General features: G+C 38.2%; 2 protein-coding genes across 9 annotated transcripts in view; one reads left to right on the forward strand and one right to left on the reverse strand.

Annotated features, from left to right (window-relative positions):
- Window positions 1–8,859, forward strand: part of nbeaa (neurobeachin a) — a 105,222-nt gene extending 96,363 nt beyond the window's left edge. For 4 of the 8 annotated variants that reach the window (XM_028467642.1, XM_028467643.1, XM_028467644.1 and 1 more), the window contains 12 exons: window positions 235–387; window positions 476–640; window positions 1,287–1,376; window positions 1,920–2,097; window positions 2,425–2,496; window positions 3,480–3,635; window positions 3,905–4,075; window positions 5,363–5,464; window positions 5,567–5,763; window positions 5,880–6,031; window positions 7,485–7,568; window positions 7,643–8,859. In XM_028467642.1, coding sequence (XP_028323443.1) covers window positions 235–387; window positions 476–640; window positions 1,287–1,376; window positions 1,920–2,097; window positions 2,425–2,496; window positions 3,480–3,635; window positions 3,905–4,075; window positions 5,363–5,464; window positions 5,567–5,763; window positions 5,880–6,031; window positions 7,485–7,568; window positions 7,643–7,670 — 1,548 coding nt within the window. In that variant the 3' untranslated portion in view covers window positions 7,671–8,859. Of the gene's footprint in view, window positions 1–234; window positions 388–475; window positions 641–1,286; window positions 1,377–1,904; window positions 2,098–2,424; window positions 2,497–3,479; window positions 3,636–3,904; window positions 4,076–5,362; window positions 5,465–5,566; window positions 5,764–5,879; window positions 6,032–7,484 lie in introns of all 8 variants that reach the window. The other 4 variants (XM_028467646.1, XM_028467648.1, XM_028467647.1 and 1 more) reach the window with 2 other exon arrangements.
- A 2,695-nt stretch (window positions 8,860–11,554) lies between these two features.
- sertm1 (serine rich and transmembrane domain containing 1) lies at window positions 11,555–20,533 on the reverse strand. Its single transcript, XM_028466667.1, has 2 exons — window positions 19,177–20,533; window positions 11,555–12,158 (listed from the first exon to the last, which is right to left on the reverse strand). The coding sequence occupies exon 2, from the start codon at window positions 12,146–12,148 to the stop codon at window positions 11,813–11,815; it is 336 nt and encodes a 111-aa protein (XP_028322468.1). The 5' UTR covers window positions 12,149–12,158; window positions 19,177–20,533; the 3' UTR covers window positions 11,555–11,812.
- Between the last annotated feature and the right edge of the window lie 3,560 nt (window positions 20,534–24,093).

Genomic DNA, 24,093 nt, shown 5'->3' on the forward strand with positions numbered 1-24,093 from the left:
TTTGCACTTTTTTCTATTTTGTCTTTTCCTTGGAGTATTACTAATTTTCACCTGAATATTTCCCTCTCGGACCAATGAAGGACATCTTATTTTATCTTATTTTTAGAATAAGTCTCCATGATTTGATTATCGATTGGGAATAAAAAAACGTAAAAAAAACAATTTTGTGAATTTGTTCTGTCATTGATAAAGGAATAATCAATGAATTATCTTGTTTATTTAACCCTTGATTAGGAGCTGATCCCAGAATTCTACTACCTGCCAGAGATGTTCGTCAACAGTAATGAGTACGAGCTCGGGGTCCGTGAAGACGGATTTCATGTGTGTGATGTGGAACTTCCTGTCTGGGCCAAGAAACCTGAAGACTTTGTCCGCATTAACCGCATGGTGAGTGAATCCATCCAATCAGTGCTGTTTGTGTCTCCCATTAAAGTTCCAATGATCAGGACCTCATGTTTTCTCCATTCTTTCACAGGCGCTGGAGAGTGAGTTTGTGTCGTGTCAGCTCCACCAGTGGATCGATCTAATATTTGGATACAAGCAGCGAGGACCAGAGGCCGTCCGAGCGCTTAATGTGTTCAACTTCCTGTCGTACGAGGGATCCGTCACCCTGGACAATCTAGAGGGTGCACAGCGTGAGGTTTGTGTTTATGCTCCTCATAGATTAACAGTTATTAACAGAAACTCTGCATTCAACCTAATCCTCAAGAGTTACTTAGCATTAAAACAGAAAGACATTTGAAAATATTAATTCCTAGATTATTACCATAGACAGTTTGGAGGATGCCCACTCTCTCCCTCATTATTCATTATCTTTATAGAAGCGTTAGCTGCAGCTTTCTGACAGAACATCAACATCCAAGGTATCATAACACCAAACCACCAACATAAAATAAGTTTATATGCTGACGACATACTGCTCTTATTAAAAAAAAACACATTTATCACTACAAGAAACTATTAAAACCATAGAAACATACTCAAAAAAGTCTAATTACTGGAAGAAATCATCAATCCTCTAGCTCCATAGACCAGAACAGTTGGGATGTAGCAGCCCACACATATTCCTTTATACACAAATCACATCACATATTTAGGTATTCACATTTGTGATAAATATCTCCTGATTAGATTATTCTTGTTTCTTGTTCTGACAATACATTTTGGTACTTATTTTCTGAAGCTCAAACAGGAACTGAACTTATTTGAGTACAAATTAGGTTTTTCCTTCTTCTATATTTGTATATTTTTAACATGCAGATTATGTTTTTGTTTGTCCTCTTCAGGCGATTGAGACCCAGATCCAGGTCAGCGGTCAGGTCCCCTCACAGCTGCTGATAGAGCCACACCCTCCTCGCTCGTCCGCCATGCACCTGGTGAGAAAACCTCCACAGCTTCATCAAGACATGCATGAGAGTTAAACTGGAGGCTGAAAATAGAGCCTTTGGTCTAAATTAAACCAGGATTCTATTCTTATTTTCTGTTCTTTGAAGGGAGCTTAGTTTAACACATTTGTCACAGCATATTTTTGACAGATAATTTGAATCGTTTCCTTTTTCATATTTGTGATAAATTGGCTACGTTTACTAATGCATACGAGTGTGGTAAAGTCTGCTCCCCTGAGTGCATCAGGCCCCCCCACCGTGTCCTTTCATTAGAGCCATCTTAAACCCCGACCAATCAGAGCCTCCACCTCCTCCCCCAGGCCTGCAGCCGCCCTCAGTGTGTGTACCTGCTCCAACCCTGGACTCCCACTAATAGTCCTTCTCCCCTTTTTCCCTCTGTCCCATCTGTTCTGTCTCCTTTGCCTCCATCACGCCGACCTCCGGTTCTCGCTCTCCCCTCCTCCTCCTCCTCTGCGTCCTTCTCTCGCTTTCTTTTCCTCTCTCTCTCTGTCTCACCAGTGTTTCCTTCCCCAGAGTCCTCTGATGTTTAAGGATCAGATGCAGCAGGACGTCATCATGGTGCTCAAGTTTCCCTCCAACTCCCCGGTCACACACGTCGCCGCCAACACGCTCCCCCACCTCAGCATCCCAGCGGCCGTCACGGTCACGTGCAGCCGACTGTTTGCTGTGAACCGTTGGCACAACACAGTTGGTGAGTGGTTCCAAAGGGATTTATCTGTGAAAGTATTCCTCATTCCTTTGTTTTGTTCATTTTATTTGATCCTACATTTAATGTTGGTATATATACTGTTAAATTGAGGTGATTATAAGCTAAATGAACCCTCGTTGTTACAGTCAAGGTGCAATTATTCATGGTGATGTAATTATAGAGGGTTACTGAGCAGACCAGGCAATGCACACTTACTGTATAAATGACCACCCATGCCTCTTTATTTGCTCTGTCACACAGCTTCGTAGAGCATATGTTGTATAAATAGATGCTGTTAATTCATTGTTCATTGCTCTGTTGACCATCTAGGCCTTCGAGGAGCACCAGGATACTCCCTGGAACAGGCTCATCATCTTCCCATAGAGATGGACCCTCTCATAGGTCAGTGCACGAACATCAGAACCCAATGTTTCCACACTCACAGATTCCTAAAAGTATTTCTAATGTAAAATAAATCAACTTTCCCAAATCTGAACATTTTGTTCACATAATTTATAGTGTAAATACAACCTAAAACCATTTTTTCTGCTGAATACATATATGATTAGGTAGGAAGTAATATAGTTTTTTGATCCTAGTCCCACTCTTCACATTTTAGTCTAAGGATTTAAATTTAGCGTTTTTAGTTGTAAAATGTCAGAGTCACTGGCCCCTATGGGTTGAACGCTGGATATTGTAGTTTCATTTTGCTCTTGGCTGATATTAGATCAGTGATGTCACTAACCGTCACTGTTGGCTCCGCCCCCCTATAAAAGATGGGAGGAGGGACAAGGTTCCCTCCTCTCACAGCCTTCAGTGAGCACTGATTGACAGCTCCATGTGGAACTGTGCAGCGCTGTGGGGGTGGGGCTGCTGTGACTGGGTGTGTCTTAACTACTCTAGGAGCAACACCCATAATTAACTCATATTCTGAATTTCTCCCTAGTGGCAGGTCAGCAAAAACCTAGCGCTGTACTTGCACTTTAATAAATCTCCTATAGGAACTGTGATTATAATCATGCAAAAGAACATTTTTGAATCATGTAATATTTATTGATTATTTTTTATTTGTAAATCTCTTTCTGATATTTATGAATTAAGCTTGGATGATAAACAACTAACTGCATTAATGACACAATTACTAAATAATAATAATAATAATTTAAAAAAAGAAGCTCCGAGTTAGAAATTTAATAATTAACAGTGGGTTGATTATGTCTTTTATTAGAGTTCTGAGTCCATCTCTTTGCTACCAAATCCTCAGTAAACCACCCAAGCTACACTGAATACATAACATTCAATTTGTGCAATTAATTAAAAATAGAGAAAAAAAAGGAAGAATCAAGCCAAAAATAAATATATTTTTTCTTTATCTGCCTCTGCAGCGAACAACTCAGGCATGAACAAGCGTCAGATAACGGACCTGGTGGACCAGAGCATCCAGATCAACACGCACTGTTTTGTGGTCACAGCTGATAACCGTTACATCCTGGTCTGCGGCTTCTGGGACAAGAGTTTCCGTGTTTACTCCACCGAAACCGGTTTGTTGTGCATTATTTATAGGAATGTTTCAGCAAAACTTGTTCTAAGACTTTCATCTAAGCTGTTATATGGATTCTTTAAGCTGTGATCTAGAATTCTGTGAAAAGTCTCTCTTTGCATGTTTATGATTGTGAGGAGATTAGGACGCCATTTTTTTCCAAGCCCAGAGATATACTGTTAAAAAGGGAAATATGTAGTATTTATCTCATGTATTTTTATAGTTAATGTGTTTAACCGTCCAACACGTCAATGTGAATGTGCTCCACAGGAAAGCTGACACAGATCGTTTTTGGTCACTGGGATGTGGTGACGTGCTTGGCTCGCTCAGAGTCCTACATCGGAGGAGACTGTTACATCGTGTCGGGCTCCAGGGACGCCACTCTTCTTCTGTGGTACTGGAGTGGACGGCACCACATTATCGGAGACAACCCTAACAACAGTGAGTTAGAGCATGGGTTCTCAACCTTTGGGTCAGGACCCCAATTGAGGTCGCGAGACACTGGATGCCTTCAAAGATATTTTCTGAACAATTTCAGCCCGTTTTTGCTTATTTTCACCCTTTAACCTATTTTCGTCACTTTTTCTTGCCTTATTTTTGCTACATTATTCCCATTTCTGCCACTTCTCCATCAAATTTCAATGCCTTTTCTGCACATTTTTCCACTTATAAATCCTTTCCAATACTTTTCCCACCTAATGTTGCATATGTTGACCCACTTTTTAATTTCTTTTAACCTCTTTCCACTATATTCAATGCTTATTTTTGCTAAGTTCACCACATTTACGATTTGTAATGCCCATTATTTAAACTAATTGTTCTAATATTGACACTGAACCGTTTTTTCTCGTCTGTTTTTGGCCACTCTAATTTTGCAACTTTTAACCAATTTCTGTGGTTTTTTAAAATCTTATTTCACCAACACTTTTAACCTATTTTCTGATTTCTGATTTCTAAAGGATTTACATCTTTAGGATGACTATATACTATGTTACAAATAATACTTAACTTCTTGGATAACAGTGGATGTTATTCAGATAAATAAATAAAAGTGGTTATCACAGATTCATGGAACAATGGACCTTGATTTTATGGATGGGCCCCACAAAGCTCTCCCCTTTATCCCCCCTTATTGATGACTGTTGTTGAATGTTCTTTGTGTTCAAACACCTTCAGGTACCGTTGGGGTCCCCGGTCTCTGGAACCTTTATTTTGGGTGGTGGAGAACCACTGAGTTAGAGAATCACCTGTTTCTGCATCGTTTGAGTGCGAACCACAGATTTAGTGAGACTTACAAAAGAAAAGATGAAGCAGATGCAGGACAAGAAAACAAATTATTTATTTCACTGTCATCACAATTTGACCGCTTTTAGACTGTACAATTAAACAGTCTAAGGAATCTCTCTTTGCAACATCTGTAAATATGTATATATATATATATATATATTCTAGTTATATTTGTCTTTATATATAGCCTCTATAATTGTATTGTTTATTTTATTTATTTATTTTTTGGGTGTCTTTTGGGTATTCTGTGTGTTGCCTTCTCTTGTCCTTTTTTCTTGCACTTTATCTGAGCGGTAATGACAGTAAGTTTCCCCACTGTGGGATCAATCTCTACTCTTAAGTAAAATATATGTGTTTAAATATATACAGTATATATATACACTCACACACACCCCATATCCAGCATGTATAAGCACTCACCATGTGTCTGTCTGTGTGCAGGTGACTACCCTGCTCCCAGGGCTGTACTGACAGGACATGACCACGAGGTGGTGTGTGTGTCAGTGTGTGCAGAGCTAGGGTTGGTTATCAGTGGAGCCAAAGGTTTGTACCATCAATGTGTGTTTGATCCACAGGGATATTTGAACACTTCATGACTTGTTTATTTGGTTTTCTTCTGCTGTCTGTGTTTGTCTTTGTGTTCAGAGGGCCCGTGCCTCGTCCACACCATCACAGGAGACCTTCTACGGGCCCTGGAGGGTCCTGAGATGTGCCTGAGGCCTCGCCTCATCTCAGTGTCCAGTGAGGGACATTGTATCATCTACTACGAGCGAGGACGCTTCTGCAACTTCAGCATAAATGGAAAACTGCTAGCACAAATGGAGGTCAACGACTCCACACGGGTGAGCTTGTCAGAGTGGAAACGGCTGCTGTAAAATCTTTATTATCCTGCTTTTTATTTTTGAAAAGTAAAGAATACTCTCCCACTAATACTCTCCTGTTTTTTCTCCCTCTGAAGGCTATTTTGTTGAGCAGCGATGGGCAGAACCTGGTGACGGGAGGCGATAACGGCGTTGTGGAGGTTTGGCAGGCGTGTGACTTTAAACAACTCTACATCTACCCAGGATGTGACGCCGGCATCCGGGCCATGGACCTCTCACATGACCAGAGGTAGCAGACAGGAACTAGGACTAGACTAGGAAGTGACAGTAGTTTATTAACGTAACAACAGGGCCAAAAGGAATATGACAGGTTTAGTGAGATGTTATTCATGTTGTTTATGAAGAACTTTGTGTTTGTAAATGTGGATTCCTCTTTAAGTCTTTGATATTAGCATCATACTTACAAAATAGAGCGTTCAGAGAACGCAAAGGCTTTGAAGAAATTTCTATCCCCATTGATAACGATACAGTCGGTCCAACTGTATGTACATTGCACACCCACATTTTTTTTCTTAAAAACAACAATAAAATGCGGAATTTCTGATTCAATCTGGATGGAACTGTGAGATAATCGAGGAACCAATAACTGAGTCAAATTCAATAAACATTGGACAATCACTAACTCAAATATAAATGTTTGAAATTTTTCCAATGATGAGAGATGGGGATTTTTCATCCAAATCCCTTCCAGTGTTTAATAGAATCTTCCATATCCTAAGGCAGGGGTGTTAAACTCAGTCATTAATCCAGGGGCCAAATACAGACCAGTTTAATCTCAAATTGGCCCCATATTATAGGAGGTAAAATGAGCAATTTTATCATTTGTGTGCCCTAGTTTGCGCTTCTGCATATAATAGTATTTATTAATGTATGTAAGGCACAGACTAATTTAAACAATAAGTGACAGATATCAGTCCCTGCAGGATCTTACATTTCCTTGATTTTGTGACCATTTTTTATTTAATTTGGGGAATAACTTAAGGAAAATATGAGAATACATTCAAGTTCAAAATCACTGCCATCATATTATAAAGGCATGGGAAAACTATGAGCCCTGGAACAAAATGTGCAGTTTCATTGAATTAGTGTATTTAGAGGTATAGAACTGAATTAGTTGGTGATTTATGTAATGAGTTTTATTTTTACTTTCTCCCACGGGTCGAATTGGGATATTAAAAGGGCCGGATTTGGCACCTGGGCCTTGAGTTTGACACGTGTGGCCTGAGGTTTATCTTTGGTTAAACTTACTTATGACATAATCCTGCTAACAGATAAACAAACAAACAAACACAAGTGAAAAATTGCTTAAAACAACACAAATTGTAAGTGAACAGCCCCAGAGAAGGTACAGTATAACATCGTAAGGACCTAATTCTCATTGATTCTACAACATTCCCTCAGTAACTTGGTGACCAGTAGATAAATGACAGGCCTTTGACGTCACTGGTCACTTAACTTCACTTTGCTGTTCGTAGACTTGTGTTTATATTATGAACCGCTTTCAAACACCTTGTCAACTGCAACAGCATCACAGGGAATTTTAGTGTCTGTTTTCCCGCTTGTCGGGTTAAGAAAACCAGATAAAAGCAACACATTGCACAATTAGAGAGACTTCTAAACATCACACAGGGTTTAGCGATCACTGAGCGTCAGATCAAAGGCGTTTTTCCTTCTGCTTCCAGGACTCTGATCACCGGCATGGCGTCCGGCAGCATCGTGGCTTTCAACATCGACTTCAACCGCTGGCACTACGAACACCAGAACAGGTACTGAGGTGGAAAACCGTGAGGGAAAAAACGGATGAAGAGAGGCGATCTGATATGGTCTTGTTTATCTTCAGTGACGGGGAACCACAGGTACCGAGATGAAAAACAAACAAGTACCAAGACCTTAGGCTTAAAAGTCTGACAGAAACTGTGGAAAAAATGGCTTCCACTGTGCGTAACGTGTGTGTGTGTGCAAACCATAAACGCATCATAATCTGAAGATACCACACCAAAAACCTGCTAAAACACAGAGAGACTGCACAGTGAGGAAGACTGAGCAAGTGGAAGAGACGACGTAGAGGTGGAAGACGGGCGTAACCGATCACAGAACTGTTCCTGGTGCGTCCCATTCACAGACAGATCACTTAGTTATAAAGTAAGTTAAACGTTTCTCTCTTTGTCCTTTTTAAGTTTGTGTTTTAAGCTGAGGAGTTTGGTGCAGGTCTCATCTGGGTGGGATTATTAATTAGGACTCCTTCAAAGCGAATTAAAAACCAGCCCCACCCAGGTTACAAATACCTGCGCTCGTGGCTTTTCTTTAAATTTGTTCTTTCAAACTTGCCCGAGGGGTTTTTAATCTTATTTATTCTCTCAGAATTCTTCAATTGTTTTTTTTTTTTTTCTCGTTTAGTTTTCTTCAGGCTTTGAATCTGATTACTGTGTATATTTAGAGGCTCTGCTTCCCGCACAGCCAACACTTGTTCTTTCACCACACAAAGCGTGCTTATCACCTTTAATTTATTAATGACTTGCTGTATGTAAAATACTGTGTAATAATTATTATAATGTTGACAAGACTGATGGTAATAAACGGTGGAGCGGAGGAAGAGGATTGTTGTGCCAGGAGGAGGTGACGATGAAGATTTTTTTTTCACCAGTGCCGCGGCTGAAGGAGGTCAGGAGACTGACATGATATCCTTTGTATATTTGGTGATTGTTTTTTTTGTCAAATATGTACATATAGTCTTGGTTCAGGCTTGTTGAGAGACTTAATCAGCTGAATAAGACTGAAAGTGCAAAACTTCACTTACCCACATTTGTTGATTATTTAAGAAAAAAAAAAATAGACAATAGATTCAAATCAATGCCCGTTTGTTTTGTATTTGCACTTTGCACCAATCACATATCATTATTTATTAGCTTGGTTCTCTTTGGTCGGCTGCCATTTCCGTTTACGTCCATTTTATTACGGAATTATTTGTGCATTGATGTTTGTATTTAGGAAGAAACGACAAAAAAAAAAAAAAAGTGTGACTTTTAAGTTTTACAACGTCCCACGTTGTAGGCAATATCATGATTCTGTAGCTGATAGAAGTGGGAAGGAGAGTGCAGGCGGAGGACGAAAACGTGTAACATGTACTGTATGTGTGAAGCCATCCGGATCAAACGCGCACATGCACATACTCTCTCGACAGGTTCAACTTACGTATCCAAAAAAAAAAAAAAAAAAGTAAAATATTTTTGGATCTATGAAAACCTTAAGAACTATTGTATTCATGTTTTATTGCAAAGATGTAAAATATGACATGTGTGAGTTGGGAAAAAAAAAAAATCATAAGAAAAATAAAATATGCAAAGAATTTGATGGCTTGACTTTTTATTGGTTGTATCCCAGGTTCCCAAACTGAGGGGTGCGCTCCCTCGGGGGTGGGGGCTAGAATGGCCTTGCTGAACCTTTAGCATGAAAAATAGAAAATGTTTGGGTTTTTTTTTGCACTTTAATTACAAATGTTATTATTTTTACGTGATTTGTAATAGAATGGTCTTTTTTATTTTATAAGGTCACACTTTTATTACTCATTTAAAAAATAATAAAATAATGTTGCGATGGGGGGACCCCAAGAGTTTTTCATTGTTCAAAGAGGGGTACAGCAGAAAAACCACTACCTTAATGAGTAAAGCAGTGGTTCCCAACTACCAACCTAATTTCTGACATTCTTCCTCTAAAATGATTCATATTATTATATAATATTTGTTAAACTGTGTTACAAATACAGAGTAGTAAGTATTAGTGCACAAATTGACAATTTGCACCAGGACAGATGTTTTTATACTGCATTTTATTTCAACTAGATTTATATTTGGGAAAGTGAAAGTATAGAATACGGTTGTGTGTGGGGTTTTAATTTGAAAAAGAATAATTTGAGCTTTCTGCCTCTTTGTGCGCTGTATACCTATTTCTGTGATATTAATTATTGTTTTTGATTGTGCAAAATAGATAAATAAAAGCAGTAAAAAAAATATATATATATATCATTTTAATCAGTATTTTTTTTAATTGTATAATTACTAAACACGACTCCAAGGTTGAAAAAAAAACCAGGAGTAAAAGGATTCAGGTAACAGCTGATTAACTGTTATATTTCAAAAGAACTTTATAAAATTACTGTATAATTATACTGTATAATTATACCAAAACCTCACAAACTCATAAAACATGTTATACTCATTGTAACGCACATTTCCTATAAAGTTTACTGGCATTTCTGGCAAGTTATGTCCTGATTTTTTATTTTGTACTAAAAAACTGTCGCATGACGTGAAAAATGAAAATCACGTGAACTTTTGGCACCAATTTTACACGTTGCAGATTTAAATGTCAGGAAACTTTATATAAGAAATGCACGTCACAGTGAGTAAAACTGTCATGATTTGGCATGATTTTTGAATGCCATAGATCTCCATCTGTATTTTATTATTTTGTTTTTGTAAATCAGTCAGAATAAATGAGGTCATTGTGATGAAAATCCCAGTACTTCTAATAAAAACAAGTTGAGTCAACCTGATTCAATTCAGTTTATTGCTTGCAAAACTGAACCTATTAAAAATCATTTGTAAAGCAAATTAATGACAAAAGCTTATTTTTAAATATTAGTGTTTATTCTAATTGCCGTGATTTACACATGTCTGTTCCCACGTCTACAAAAGCTGGAGGGATTTCACAGTTGTGAATGTGACAGAGGATGATTTTATGAGGATTTATCACAGACACTGACAGATGCTGCTCCATTGTGTTTCCCGTCAGTGAGGATGGAAATATAGGAAAATAAGCGTTGAGCTGTGTTTCTTTTCACATCATTTACTCTGAATCAGACATAGTATTTATGCAAAACAAAAGCAAAGCTCACAAAGAGCACTGTGGACTTGGACACTTTATCTACAGCATACGTGATTTAAGGAATCCACCGTAGTCACGAAACCCATGTTCACTCAAGGAGAACATGCAAACTCTGCAGACAAAGATGATAACATAAACTCGACCGAAAATGATTATTTTCTCGTTAACTTTTTTGTATTTTGAAATGAATGATTGGCTTTCATTCATCAAACACTATTTGTCCCATTGGGCAGGGATTCTCAACCTTGGGGTCAGGACCCCATTTGGGGTCACGAGACACTGGGAGGCGGTCGCCAGATGTCTTCAAGAATCTAAGAATATTTTTGGACAATTTGAGCGCAATTTCTTCTTTTTTTCCCCTTTTTCTGCAACTTCACCAAACTTGCCATATTTTTTGCTCATTTTAATGCGTTTTTTGCTACATTACTCACATTTCTGCCACTTCATCAAATTCATATGCTTTCTCTGCACATTTTTTCCAGACATTTTCATCACTTATAAACCCTTTCCACCACTTTTCCCACCTAACGTCACATATGCTGAAACCCTATTGTCACTTTTAACCTCTTTTCACCGTATTTCATGCTTATTTTGCCAATTTAACCCCGCTCACTATGTTTCATGCCCATTATTTGCCAGTTAAAACTAATCGTACTTACTGTTTAAATTACCCCAACTCTTCCTCCCCCCATTTCTGCCACTTTTGAGCCAATATTGACACTTTGAACCCTTTTTGACACTTTTTTTGTCTGTATTTGCCCACTCTAATTTGCAACTTTTAACCAGTTTCTGTGGTTTTTAAAATCCCATTTCACCACCTTTTTCATTATTTTTGGTCACTTTTGACCCCATTTTATTTCAGATCAAAACAGGGATTTATATCTTTAAGATGACTATATACTATGGTACAAATAATAATACACTTCCTGGATAACTGGGTATTATTCAGATTAATAAATAAATGTGGTTATCACAGATTCATAAAGGACTTTATAGATGGGCCCCAGAAAGCTCTCCCCTTTATTCCCCTTAATAGATGAGGGGCCCCCGGTCTCTTGCACCTTTATTTTGGGGGTTGCGTGCTGAAAAGGTTGAGAACCACTGCATTAGTAGATGTTTGCCTGTGTCAGGTAGACAGTGTAGAGATGGAGGACTTCTGTGATGAGACGCTACAGATCTCCATGTTGGTGAAGGAGCTTCCCCCCTCACTGCTGCAGTCAGGAATGGAGGAGGAAGATGAGATGATGTTCTTTAGTCTGTGCAGGGAGATGATGAGCAGCGTCAACAGGAACACCAGCAGCCCGAGGAAGAGCCACACGTACACGTAGACATTCCCCGGGCGACCCGCGGGCGAAGCAGCTGCTGACGTGGAGGCCGAAGTCGGAGAGAGACGTAGAAAAGTCTGGTTTTCATCAGCTGAAGTGATGACTGTGTCGTTCTGACCCCCCAGTGGGACGTCCATCCTGACGAGGCTTCACCACAGAACATGAAAGGGAAAGTAGAGATTTAAAGTTAAAATTGACATTTATTATTCATAGCATCCGCAGGAGAACGTCTGTCTTTGCTGGAGCTGCTAGAGGGTTTTTTTTTTTTTGTCCTTTAGGAGTTTTTCAAACGTGGAGGAAAATCGCTGACGAGAGCTTTTTGCTCTCAAACATTACATCTGCAGTTCTGAAATATAAACTTCTCGATCTTTAGAAAGGGCAAAGTCAGCTTCTTCAATCTATGGAATGTGTGTTAAACTCAAGGCGCTGGGGCCAGATTTCAGACCCATTAGAGATTCCATGTGGCCCACAGCAGCAGGTACAGTATGTAAGAATTAATTCAGTTGTAGATATTTCAATCCTTCATAATTCACAATTGTAATGAAATTGTACAATATTTTATGGACTTGTATTTATCCTGTGCTTTTATCACATGACTGACTTTTAGAAATTGTGAAAATAACTCAATTTTGCACAAAATGTAAATTACACAAAAATTGGTCAAAGATTTTTGACTCTTGCAGAGTCATTTAAAGACGCCTTACATGAGTGTTTTTAAACTTGGGATTGTGACCCCATGTGGGGTCGCCTGAAATGTCAAGTAATTGGTAAAAATTATATTTCTGACATTTTTAAATTATTATTCTTTTTCAAATAACATCACACACACAATATCAAACAACTGTATTCCATACTTAAACTTTCTCAAATATAAATTTACCGTAGTTAAAATAAAATGCAGGATAAATATATATACAAATCATTTTTTTTTTAAAAAAAAAGTCTCTAGGGTCTCCAGAAATTTGTGATATAAAAATGGGGTCACAACCCGAAAAAGGTTGAGAACCTCTGCTTTACATTCTGTTGGCTTTATAAAATATTATACGTGGTCGGGAAAAATAGGGCACAATTATGGTAAAAAAAAAAAAACCTAACTATAAATTCCACCACCAAAAATGTGTGGCCCACTTGCGATCGAGCTGCTCTGTATTTGGCCCCTGACTGACACCCCTGCTCTTTTATGTCCTGGCTTCCCAAAGTGGGGTACGCAAATTGTCTTGGGGGTACATGAAAGAAAATTAAAAGCAATGACAACATTGGAAACTACAATATAAATACAGTAGTTAATGTTAATGCTAGGTTATTGTTATTGCTAGGTTAATGCTAATTCTAGGTAAACGCTAACGCTAGGTCAATGTTAATGTTAAGTTAATGCTAGGCTAATTCTGTTAAGTTAATGCTAGGCTAATATTATTGCTAGATTAATGTTAGGTTAATGCGAATGCTAGGCTAATGCTATTGCTAGGCTAATAATAATGCTGTTATTGCTAATACTCGTTCAATGTTAATTTTAAGTTAATGTTAATGCTATGCTAATTCTATTGTAATGTTAATGCAAGGCTAATATTATTGCTAGGTTAATGTTAAGTTAATGCGAATGCTAGGTTAATGCTATTGCTAGGCTAAAGATAATGCTATGTTAATGCTAATACTAGGTCAATATTAATTTTAGGCTAATGTTAATGCTATGCTAATTCTATTGTTATGTTAATGCTTGGCTAATATTGCTAGATTAATGTTAGGTTAACACAAATGCTCGGCTAATGCTATTGCTAGGCTAATGATAATGCTATGTTAATGCTAATACTAGGTCAATATTAATGCTAGCCTAATGTTAATGCTAGGCTTATGCTATTGCTGCGCTAATGTTGATGTTAATGCTAGGTTATTGCTATTGCTAGGTTAATGCTAGATAATGCTAATGCCAATGATAAGCTAATGCAGTGTGACGCGGTCCAGGACCTACATCCTCACATTTTCTTCAGGAAATGCTAATATTCTAGATTCTGATTATATATTATTCCTCTACAGGATCAGTAAAATTCACTGTAGGGCTACAATGTATATGACATATTACATTATGATGTTTTTTAGGAGTGCCATAGTAGGGGTACATGGCCTCAGGTTAAATGTCTGAAGGGGTGCATAACTGTGAAAAGTGTGGGAACCATTGTTCTACGTGAACCCTGTCACTCCCTCCTGTCAGCACGAACAAACCAAAGCACTTCATCACCACGTGAAGGTCAACATGAAGGTCAACAGCTCCTAATGCTGAACTGATGGTGGTGAACGATGAACAACACTCAGCTCAGCACTGGAGGAGCCTCTTCAGTGAAACCAGTTACTATGACCTAGATATCATGAGCTGGAATGAGCTAACTTAACCTTGCGTTAGCTTTCTGTTAGCATCTCTTATGATAACAGGTTGACCCAAGCCTTAAATCAGCTGTAATATATATATTTTTTGAAATGTATCTATCATGCAGTGTTTCTAATCTGTTGGTTACTTTGCTAGGCTTCCTAATCAATGGAAATATTGGTATTAGTCTTTTTGGTGTCGTTTTTCTGCCAGAATACTCCTAGATCTCAATTTCTTTTTGAAATGGTAAAGTGATCTTCAAGAGAACCGAGAGGTAAACTTGATATGAAAGATATTTGAATAAATATTAATTACGTAGTGTATGTGTGTAAGTCATAGAACCGTATCATGGTTCCACAGGTTTTTGTGTTTTTATAGAATTTCCATGACAATTACAATTACAAAGTCAATAATGTGAACTCAATTACAATTTAATTACGATTACAACAGCAACATGTTCAATAATTGTAATTATTACAATCAAAATTGAACCCAACCCTAGTTCATTCTAAGCCAACATCAATGAATTGTTATAAAACATTCTCATATATATATATATATATATATATATATATACAGTATATACATATATATATATATATAACATTTTGTCCCTGAACTTGTCCTCATTCGTTCCTTTACTTTTCGCTCAGTGCTGACATTCACCACATCTTCATGAGTTGAACTCCCTAAAATAACTTCAAGCTCTGGATTTTACTTCTACCTTTTTCTCAGACTCCCAGATTTAATTTGTGACTGGAAAATTGGTTTTCTCCTGTTTTCTCCTTATTTTCACACATTCATGCACACACACACACACACACCTTGAGTCTTTCTCCAGACAGTCCTCCCTCCACACACGCACACTGTCTCAGCTGTCCATCCCTCACACAGGTTGCTGTTGTTAATCATATGTTGTTTTGAAATCTGTGATGATGATGAAGCTCGTTCGTTGGGGGCTGAAGTGGCTGATAATTGTGCCTAATGATGCTTTTTGTATCTAGGCAACGCGGTTCGTTTTCAAGCTAATCTACTTTAAGAGGGCAGACCATGCAGTCCTGCTGAGTCTGGAGAGGTTAGACACGCATACGCATGGACACACACACACACACACATCAATGTACACGCCTACATAGGATAAATGCCAGTAATTGTCAAGTGTTGAAAAAGCTACAAATGTGATAAAAAAATGGTCATAAACACAACTATCTATCTATCTATCTATTGATCTATCTATCTATTGATCTATCTATCTATTGATCTATCTATCTATTGATCTAATTTAAAGACCTAAAATAACTGAACATACTTTAAGTTCATATGTTTTAGATCAGATTAAAAGAGAAGAAAACATTTCACATTTCTCCTTTAATTTACTGCTGACACAACCTGTTGTTGTTTTCTTCTCTCCATACAGTCTGATGTCAAAGCGATAACAGTTGATAACATTAATAACATATTCACTGCTATGAGCAAATCAGATTGCTGACAACTCTGAATTACATGTTCAACTTGTTTTAGAATACACTGTAATGTACTTTATTTAGTGACTCCTGTTATATTAGGAGGATCATCACATTTTTACCAAATAAAAGCCACATGTATGACCTTATTCCCCTTCCTTTTTGCAGCTCTGGAACTTCTGTGTGTGGCTTTGAGGCTTGATTCTTTTTTTAGCGTCCGGGCTCTGCGACACTTTCACACTTCTCTCCTCTCCAGTTCTACAGTTATTTCTGCAAAGCTACTTAACCTTTGTCGCCTTTTATCTAGACTCCAGACTTTTAACTCCTAAATGTCCACTCTTTTCATACTTCCACCTGTGACATTAGTGACAGGTTGGAAATTTACCCTGCAGGAATCTGAGCACAGCGACCAATTACCTGTGAGCAATGTCCACTCACCCACTGGTCCCTGTTTTACCACCCTGCTGTGGACTGGTTAGTCTTTATCTATACAACCCCCCTCTCCTTATTTCAAAATAAAAACATCATTAATTCCTACATTTTCTTTGCATCTCACCATTCACGCTGCATTCCAAGACTTACATTTTCTGCATTCTGCTTCTTCCCCACCATCATCCTTTTCCTAATAAGCATTGTTGTATGCGACTCATCCATCTTTAATCCATCCATCAACTATAGTCTACCTCTACTCAGACCTGGGAATCAAACCTATAACCTTATACAGGGATGTCAAACTCACTAATACTACCGCCTTCCTGATCTTCTCGTTCGATTTTGCATAAAATGTAATTTACATTAAACTTTAGTCTCGGAGTGTGAAACTCATCATGGCCACATGCAAACAACAATAAAAATAAATAAATCAGAGCAATCTTGTGAAAGAAATAAAAGTTAACAAAAAGAAAGTTGTACAGTCCTGCAAACCAACATTAAACCTAAATATACACACATACAATAATGAAAATAACAATAAATCAATTTTATATAGAGCTTTTTGAGTACTCAAAGCCGCTTTACACAAGAAAAACAAATAAGAAAGAAAGGAATAACAACAGTATTGTGCATTACTTTGTCATTCATAGATGTAAAATAACCACTAACTAGGGATGTAACGAATAATCGTAAGGCAGTTAAAAATCGATTCATAGGTATCACGGTTCATATCGATACTCTGAAAATTTAATAGCAGTACTTTTTTTAAACAGCATAGGAAGCTACATATTTATCCTTCTCTTGCCCAAATGCTGAGGTGGCGGGCGGAATCTCCTACTACTCTCTTTCTGGCCACCTTCTACTCTTAAACATATTCATAAATGTTTCCTTTCCCCTTTAGCACCGAAAGAATATCTGTAATATTACGTGAATATCTGTAAAAGTCAAGTTTTTCTATTAGCTCTGTCTGCTAGCGCATAGCATCTCTTCTTCACTGCGCAGAATAGCTGCATGCCAACCGACCACCGGGTTACCAGCGCCCTCTGCTGGTCCGAACAAATATCCAATGTAAATACAGTGCAATTTCTTTTTAAAGTCCAATTGTTACGGCAAAAAATGTATTTACAGTTGCACTTTTAAAAAGAAAAATAACTATTATGTAGTTTTGCATTGTTTACTATAGAACCAGAATTTAAATTAATAAGCTTCTTCTTCATTTGGATTATTCCTTTATTTATTTCATTCAAGATTTATTTTTAGTTAAATTGCATTGTTTTGAATAGTTTCTCAAGGGATTTTTTTGACAATGAAAAATAAAAGGAAAATAGTACAGTATTTTCTAAAAACAATAAAGGAATATTTAATATTATATCACCATTTGTCTACAGTCCCATTTTGTAAAATAAATCGTGAGAGAATCGTATCGTGAACCCAGTATCGTGAAACGAATGGTATCGGGAGTTGAGTGAATTGTTACATCACTACCACTAACAGATTAAAGTAAATCTCCCAAAATAAATCATTAAGTAAAATGATGATTAGATTATTAAAACAAAGCAATAATTAAATTTGTCTCTCCAACTTGTTTCTTTAATATTTTTTTCTTTTATGATGGTTTGTTGGACTTTAGTCTGAGTATACAGGTATCTGTGATACTCATATGACCCAATAACATTTACTACAATTTTAATTCAAAGATCTATTTTATTTGCTACATTCCCACACGTTTTGAAGCCCAAACATCCCAGAGAGATCTGGATGAATCATGAATAATGAACGCGCTTTCTGTTTGGTAAAATGTCACGGCATTTGGGCCACGCTCTTTAATGTCTGTCCGTGTTCTAACACTGAATCCATTCCACATTTTAGAAAAAACACAGACAAAATTAGCTGAAACATAGAAAATATTAGACATATTCATTATTTACACGCATGGACATCCTGTAGGCGATAATACAACATTTTTTTACGTCACACGAACAAATTCCTGTACCACTGAACCTTTTACACGGATTATAAAAAAAGGAGAGAAAAACCTGAATCTAAAACATTTTAAACATCTCATGATCTGAGACAGATTTTATTCTATTCTATATTGTGAATGTACTTTTTAAGAGTCTTCAATGTATGCTGAAAAATACAGTTTCCAGCTTCATCTTCCATTAGACTCTTATTTATTGTCTCAGTTCCATTTTGACCAGAACCTTAAACAGAATAATGACACATTTAAATGCTGATAAATAGCCAGGGGAACTTTTTATTTATTTATTTGGATGAGAAACACTCACATTACCCGAGATCTTAAACGTATAGCAGGTGTTGAACATCTGCCCATCTGTCACACAGTGAGAAAATATTTGAAGTTTTTGTTTAGAATTCCTGAACTTTTGAAAAACGCAAGAATTTTCTAATTATTATTTTTCAGTTTTAAATTAATAAATCAATATAATGTTGAAATAACAATACATCTATTACAATACATGTATTATCTTAGTATTATTATTCATGTATGAAATGATAAAGCTCTAATCTCACACATGGTCTGATTGTGTGGCTCGTCTTCACTGTAAACTGTTTTTTTTTATATTGAAGTACATGCATGTATTTGTTCATCTGCAGCTCCTTTTCTCTTTCATTTAAAAACAATCCAACGACACTTCTTATCTCTTAAACACCCATTTCCTTCCTTTTCCCTCAGACTGTGTGCATCAATGAATAAAGTTCCCTCTGTGTAATAGGATGACTTCAAGGTGGATGAAAGCCATTTGTATTCAGTAGACGTTCCTTACACATCACCATCCCTACACGCTCAAAGCTTCTTGTGGACAAATTGGAATTAATGACTAAAAAAAAAAAAAGCATCTCTTAAAATGTTGCTAAAAATAAATTAAAAAAACAGAGAGTTACAGACCTGTAGGCAGTCGCTTCCTGCTCACATCGTGCAGAAGACCATCCCACATTTATTCTCCATCGGAGCAGACAGGATCTGTCGTTCCTGAGATCTTTCCTGTGAGCTTGTCAGCTTCCTTTCTCTCCTCCTCTCGCTCTTCTCTGTCATTCAGTGTGACACACACACACTCACACACACACACGCAGTGACACAGCCAGTGACACACTGATGGGCTCAGAATGGGAACCACAAGGACACTAAAGAACTCTAACGGATGCTGTATGTAACACTGACACTGATCAGAGCTGGTGGAAGGTGTGAGTCTGTCTCCACCTCCCACTTCTTCTCTCTCTGCTCGCTCATCACCTTCAGTGCTCAAACCTTCCTCTTTTCACCCGTGTGTGTGTGTGTGTGTTTTTTTATGTGTTAATTTTCAGAGAGGGATTGCAGAAACACTTCAGATTCAGTAAAAGTACAGTTAGATAATGCTTTCTCCAAATAAACAGACGGGTTTTTCCCTCTCCACTGTTGCCGATAATTCAGAATTCACAATAGTAGGGCCATGGTGAATAGAGTAGCCAATGGAGCGTAAAAAAAAACAAACCTTAACAGCTCTCACCTGTTATCTTTTATGTGAACCCGATTCAAACAGTGGATCCATTAGCAGCAGCTAACAGAAACCTGTACACATTAGCCTACTGTCACAATAGCATTACTTTTTCAATCCCCTTTGCAGAGGTGTAAAGACTACTGATGCATTATACTCAAGTAGAAATACTGTTACTTGATTGAAATTGTACACAAGTACAAGTAAGTCATACATAAAATACTCAAGTTCTGATGCACTACGGCCAGGCCCGCGGAACGTCTCTGCGTCGAATGGCACATACAACGTTCCAGAGAATTCAGTTCCACCGAGTAAAACAAATTAAATTGTGCAACGTAAAATTGTGATCTATGTTGGATTGCCTTTGAAACAATATATCACACAACTATATTCTGATAAATTTAGAAATTACTGGAAAAGGGGGTGGGCCCCCATTCTCCCCCCTTTCAAAAATGTCTCAGAGAGGCTCATGACAGCCGCTCATAGAATGTCCATGTGAAAATACAGTCATATTCAACGAGCATTAACGTAGGAGTAGTCATATGAAGAATGGCGCCCCCCTCGGCACATACCGAGTATTGGGCCCCATTCATATATAGGTATGTGTCAAAGATTTGGTACCACCCACTGTCGCAATATTTTACTCACAAATAAATGAGAAACCAACTTTAATGGAAATTGCCTAAAAAAGGGGTGGGCCCCTAATCAAATTGTGCGAGGCATAATCATAATCTACGTTGAATTATCTTTGAAACGATATATCACGCGACTATGTTCTATAAATTTGGAAATTATCGGAAATGAGGGGTGGGCCCCCGGGCCCCCTACCCCACTTCAAAAAAAGGGCTCAGAGCATCTCATCATATTCATTCATACCAAGTTGCATTCCAATCTAACGAGAACTAACGGAGGAGTGGTCATTTGAAAAATGGGACCCCGGGGACCCCCTGGCGCCCTTGTGACACGTCCGGGGTAATGGGTCCCATTTTATTGGTATGTGCCAATGATTTGGTACCACCAACTGTCGTAATATTTGGCTCGCATATACTGTAGATGAGAAATCAACTTTTGTTTTATGTTTTTTTGGGGCCCCAAATCAAAAATCGGGCTCTGAGAGTCGGTGCGTACACATCCAAAGATTACACCTAACAAATTTCAGCCCGATCCGTTCACGAAAAACAGAGCAGTAGCGATTTTAACTAGTGTACAGAAGAAGAAGAAGAACAAAGTGTGTGGTGTTTTGAAAGTAAAATGTTTCAACTGTCAACTTCCAGTCTTCCTCAGAGGTGAAAGAACTCATAAGGGCACATGAATGTCATCAGAAAATGCTTTGATGCTTTCCTTATGAGAGAACTTGTAGGGACGCATCAAGGCATATCACCTCTGAGGAAGACTGGCAGTTGAAAGTCGAAACATGGACAAAACAGGAGATAAAATTTCCTGAAAAACCTTGTTCGAAAAAACGAAACCATAACATATATTTAAAAAAAGAAGACAAAATGAACTTACTGGAATTAGTAAACATCTGATGTATAAACGTTCAATCTGATTGGTCGGCTATGATGCATTTGATTGTTGTCTGGTCATTTAATTTTTTGTAATTTCACAATGTCTGTTGATCATTTTAAAACAAAAAAATACATAATTTACTCAGTAACGGTTGGGTGTAGAAATGTAAGGAATTACTTATTTTTAAAAGTACCCACAAAAGCTTCCTTACTTTCACCTCTGCTCCTTTCTGTAAACTACCTCCCAAATGACAATTCTGTGCTTTATATATATGTATACATTACATTTTTCTTATTGAACAACAAGATACAAAGTTTTTTCCCTCACTGGTCTGCATAACGTTTTATAAATGGTTTGCAAACTGAAAACTGCTGTGTTTCCATTTCCAAAACACAGCAGTTGGACAACAATCGTCCACCAGCATCACATTCAATCATCCTTATTCCACCAGTTCAAGTGTTTATAGACATTTTTAATGCAACGTCTTCCTCTTTGTTGCGGGAAGTCTGCTTTTCCCGTGGTTTTCCACGATCAGCATCAATTTCCTGTGGAGCTGCATGGCCTCGACCCACGTTTCCATTTTAACCTCAGATTGGTCCATTATTCATGGGCAGAGCTGCACTAAGTGGCTTATAGACCTCACATGTTTATTTAGGTTTCTGGCAATTCATGTAACGGTGGGAGAGAAAAAGTGTGGTCGCAGTTTGCTGCTAATGCATTGTTTAGTCAGTGGTTATGGGGGTTTATTTTAAACTGTAAGGGAAATTATTGTATAGGCTGTTTAGATATATGATACAAAGATGATGGACAAAGACTGAAACCAACATGCTGGAAGTATTTTTAACTTATTAATCCTCTCTTAAGATTTTCATTTGGATATTCCAGGTCACTTTCGAATCCAAATTTTATCAACTAACCTTTAAAAAAACTGTGTGATAAAACCTTATTCTGCATTATTTACCTGGAGCCTCCGATTTTCCGTGATTGCAGAAAACAGAATTTACGTTCTGAAACGGAAAAATCAATCTGACCCATTTTTTCACATTTACACACTGTTTTTCCTCAGGAATAAGGGTGATTTATTGTCTAAAACGTGCGACAAAATAGAGCAATATGTCCAATTCTTCCCATAACCCAAGGCTAAATCTCTTGTCACATCAGAATCAGAATCAGAATCAGAAATGTTTATTTGCCATGTACAGTTTTGAGGACAGTACAAGGAATTTGACTTGGTGGTTGGTGCACAAAACAAGCAACAAAAAGAAATAAAAGAAATAAAAACAGAACAACAAAGCACAACCCAGCAACAATAATAATAATAATAATGATAAATATAAAGGATGAGGGATAAATAAAGGATAGATAGAGAATAAAGGATAAATAGGATAAATATAAATATAAATATATATATATACAGTGCAGCAGGTATCAAGCTGGTGGAGGTGGTGATCGGGTGGGGGGGGGGGGGGTTCAGTGGGTGACTTGGGGTGTGTTCATGTGGATGGTGGCAGAGGGAAAGAAGCTGTTTTTGTGTCTGGAGGTTCTGGTCCTGATGGACCGAAACCTCCTACCAGAAGGGAGAGATTGAAACAGTTTATGACCGGGGTGGGAGGGGTCGGCCACAATCTTTCCTGCACGCCTCAAAATCCTGGAGGCGTACAGGTCCTGGAGGGAGGGCAGATTGCAGCCGATGACCTTCTCTGCAGAGTGGATGATACGCTGCAGTCTGGCCTTGTCCTTGGCCGTAGCTGCAGCGTACCAGATGGTGATGGAGGAGCAGAGGATGGACTGGATGATGGAGCTGTAGAAGTTCACCATCATCTTTGTTGGCAGACTGAACTTCTTCAGCTGCCGCAAAAAGTACATCCTCTGCTGAGCTTTTTTGATAAGGGAGCTGATGTTCAGCTCCCACTTGAGGTCCTGAGTGATGATGGTCCCCAGGAAGCAGAAGTACTCTACAGAGCTCACTGTAGAGTCTCCCAGGGTGAGGGGGGTGAGGGGGGCTGGGTTCTTCCTGAAGTCTGCTATCATCTCCACTGTCTTTAAAGCATTGAGCTCCAGGTTGTTCTGGCTGCACCAGGACACCAGCCGGTCTGTCTCCCACCTGTAGTCGGACTCGTCTCCATCAGCGATGAGACCGATGATGGTCGTGTCGTCTGCAAACTTCAGGAGTTTGACCGACTGGTGAGAGGAGGTGCAGCTGTTGGTGTACAGGGAGAAGAGCAGAGGAGAAAGAACACAGCCCTGAGGAGATCCAGTGCTGATGGTCCGGGGAGCAGAGATGGTTTTTCCCAGCTTCACGTGCTGCTTCCTGTCAGACAGGAAGTCTGTGATCCACCTGCAGGTTACTAAAGGTTCCCCAAGTAATGTTTTGGGACCACGTGATGCATTTATATTATATTTTTCCTGTAAAAACGAGTGACTGGGATTCAAAAGTGTCACCAATGGACATTGTATAGGTTTATTTGCGTAACCGTCCCAGATTTCCAAAGTCCATCTCAAACATATAAATGTAAATGTAATCACAGTCGACTCTATAAACACTGTTTAGCATCTTTGGTACAATTTTGGGGAGTTTTAAAGCCAGTAAACACATGTAAACAGGGAAACAGATGTGAAAAAAAACAACACAATTATTGTCAAGTTTTTTTTTTTTTTTTACATTTTGTGCATTTAATAATCAAAGAGAAAATACTATCAGGTCTAAAATTAATTTTGGCCAGTGCTGTGAATGTGTAATGCTGTTAGCGCCCTCTGTGATATTCATGAATGTGTTAATTGTGCAGCAGCTGTCACCTGTGTCTGCTGCCATCTGCTACTAA

Source organism: Gouania willdenowi, chromosome 14, assembly GCF_900634775.1.
Source record: "Gouania willdenowi chromosome 14, fGouWil2.1, whole genome shotgun sequence".
In the NCBI taxonomy this organism is placed as follows: domain Eukaryota; kingdom Metazoa; phylum Chordata; class Actinopteri; order Blenniiformes; family Gobiesocidae; genus Gouania; species Gouania willdenowi.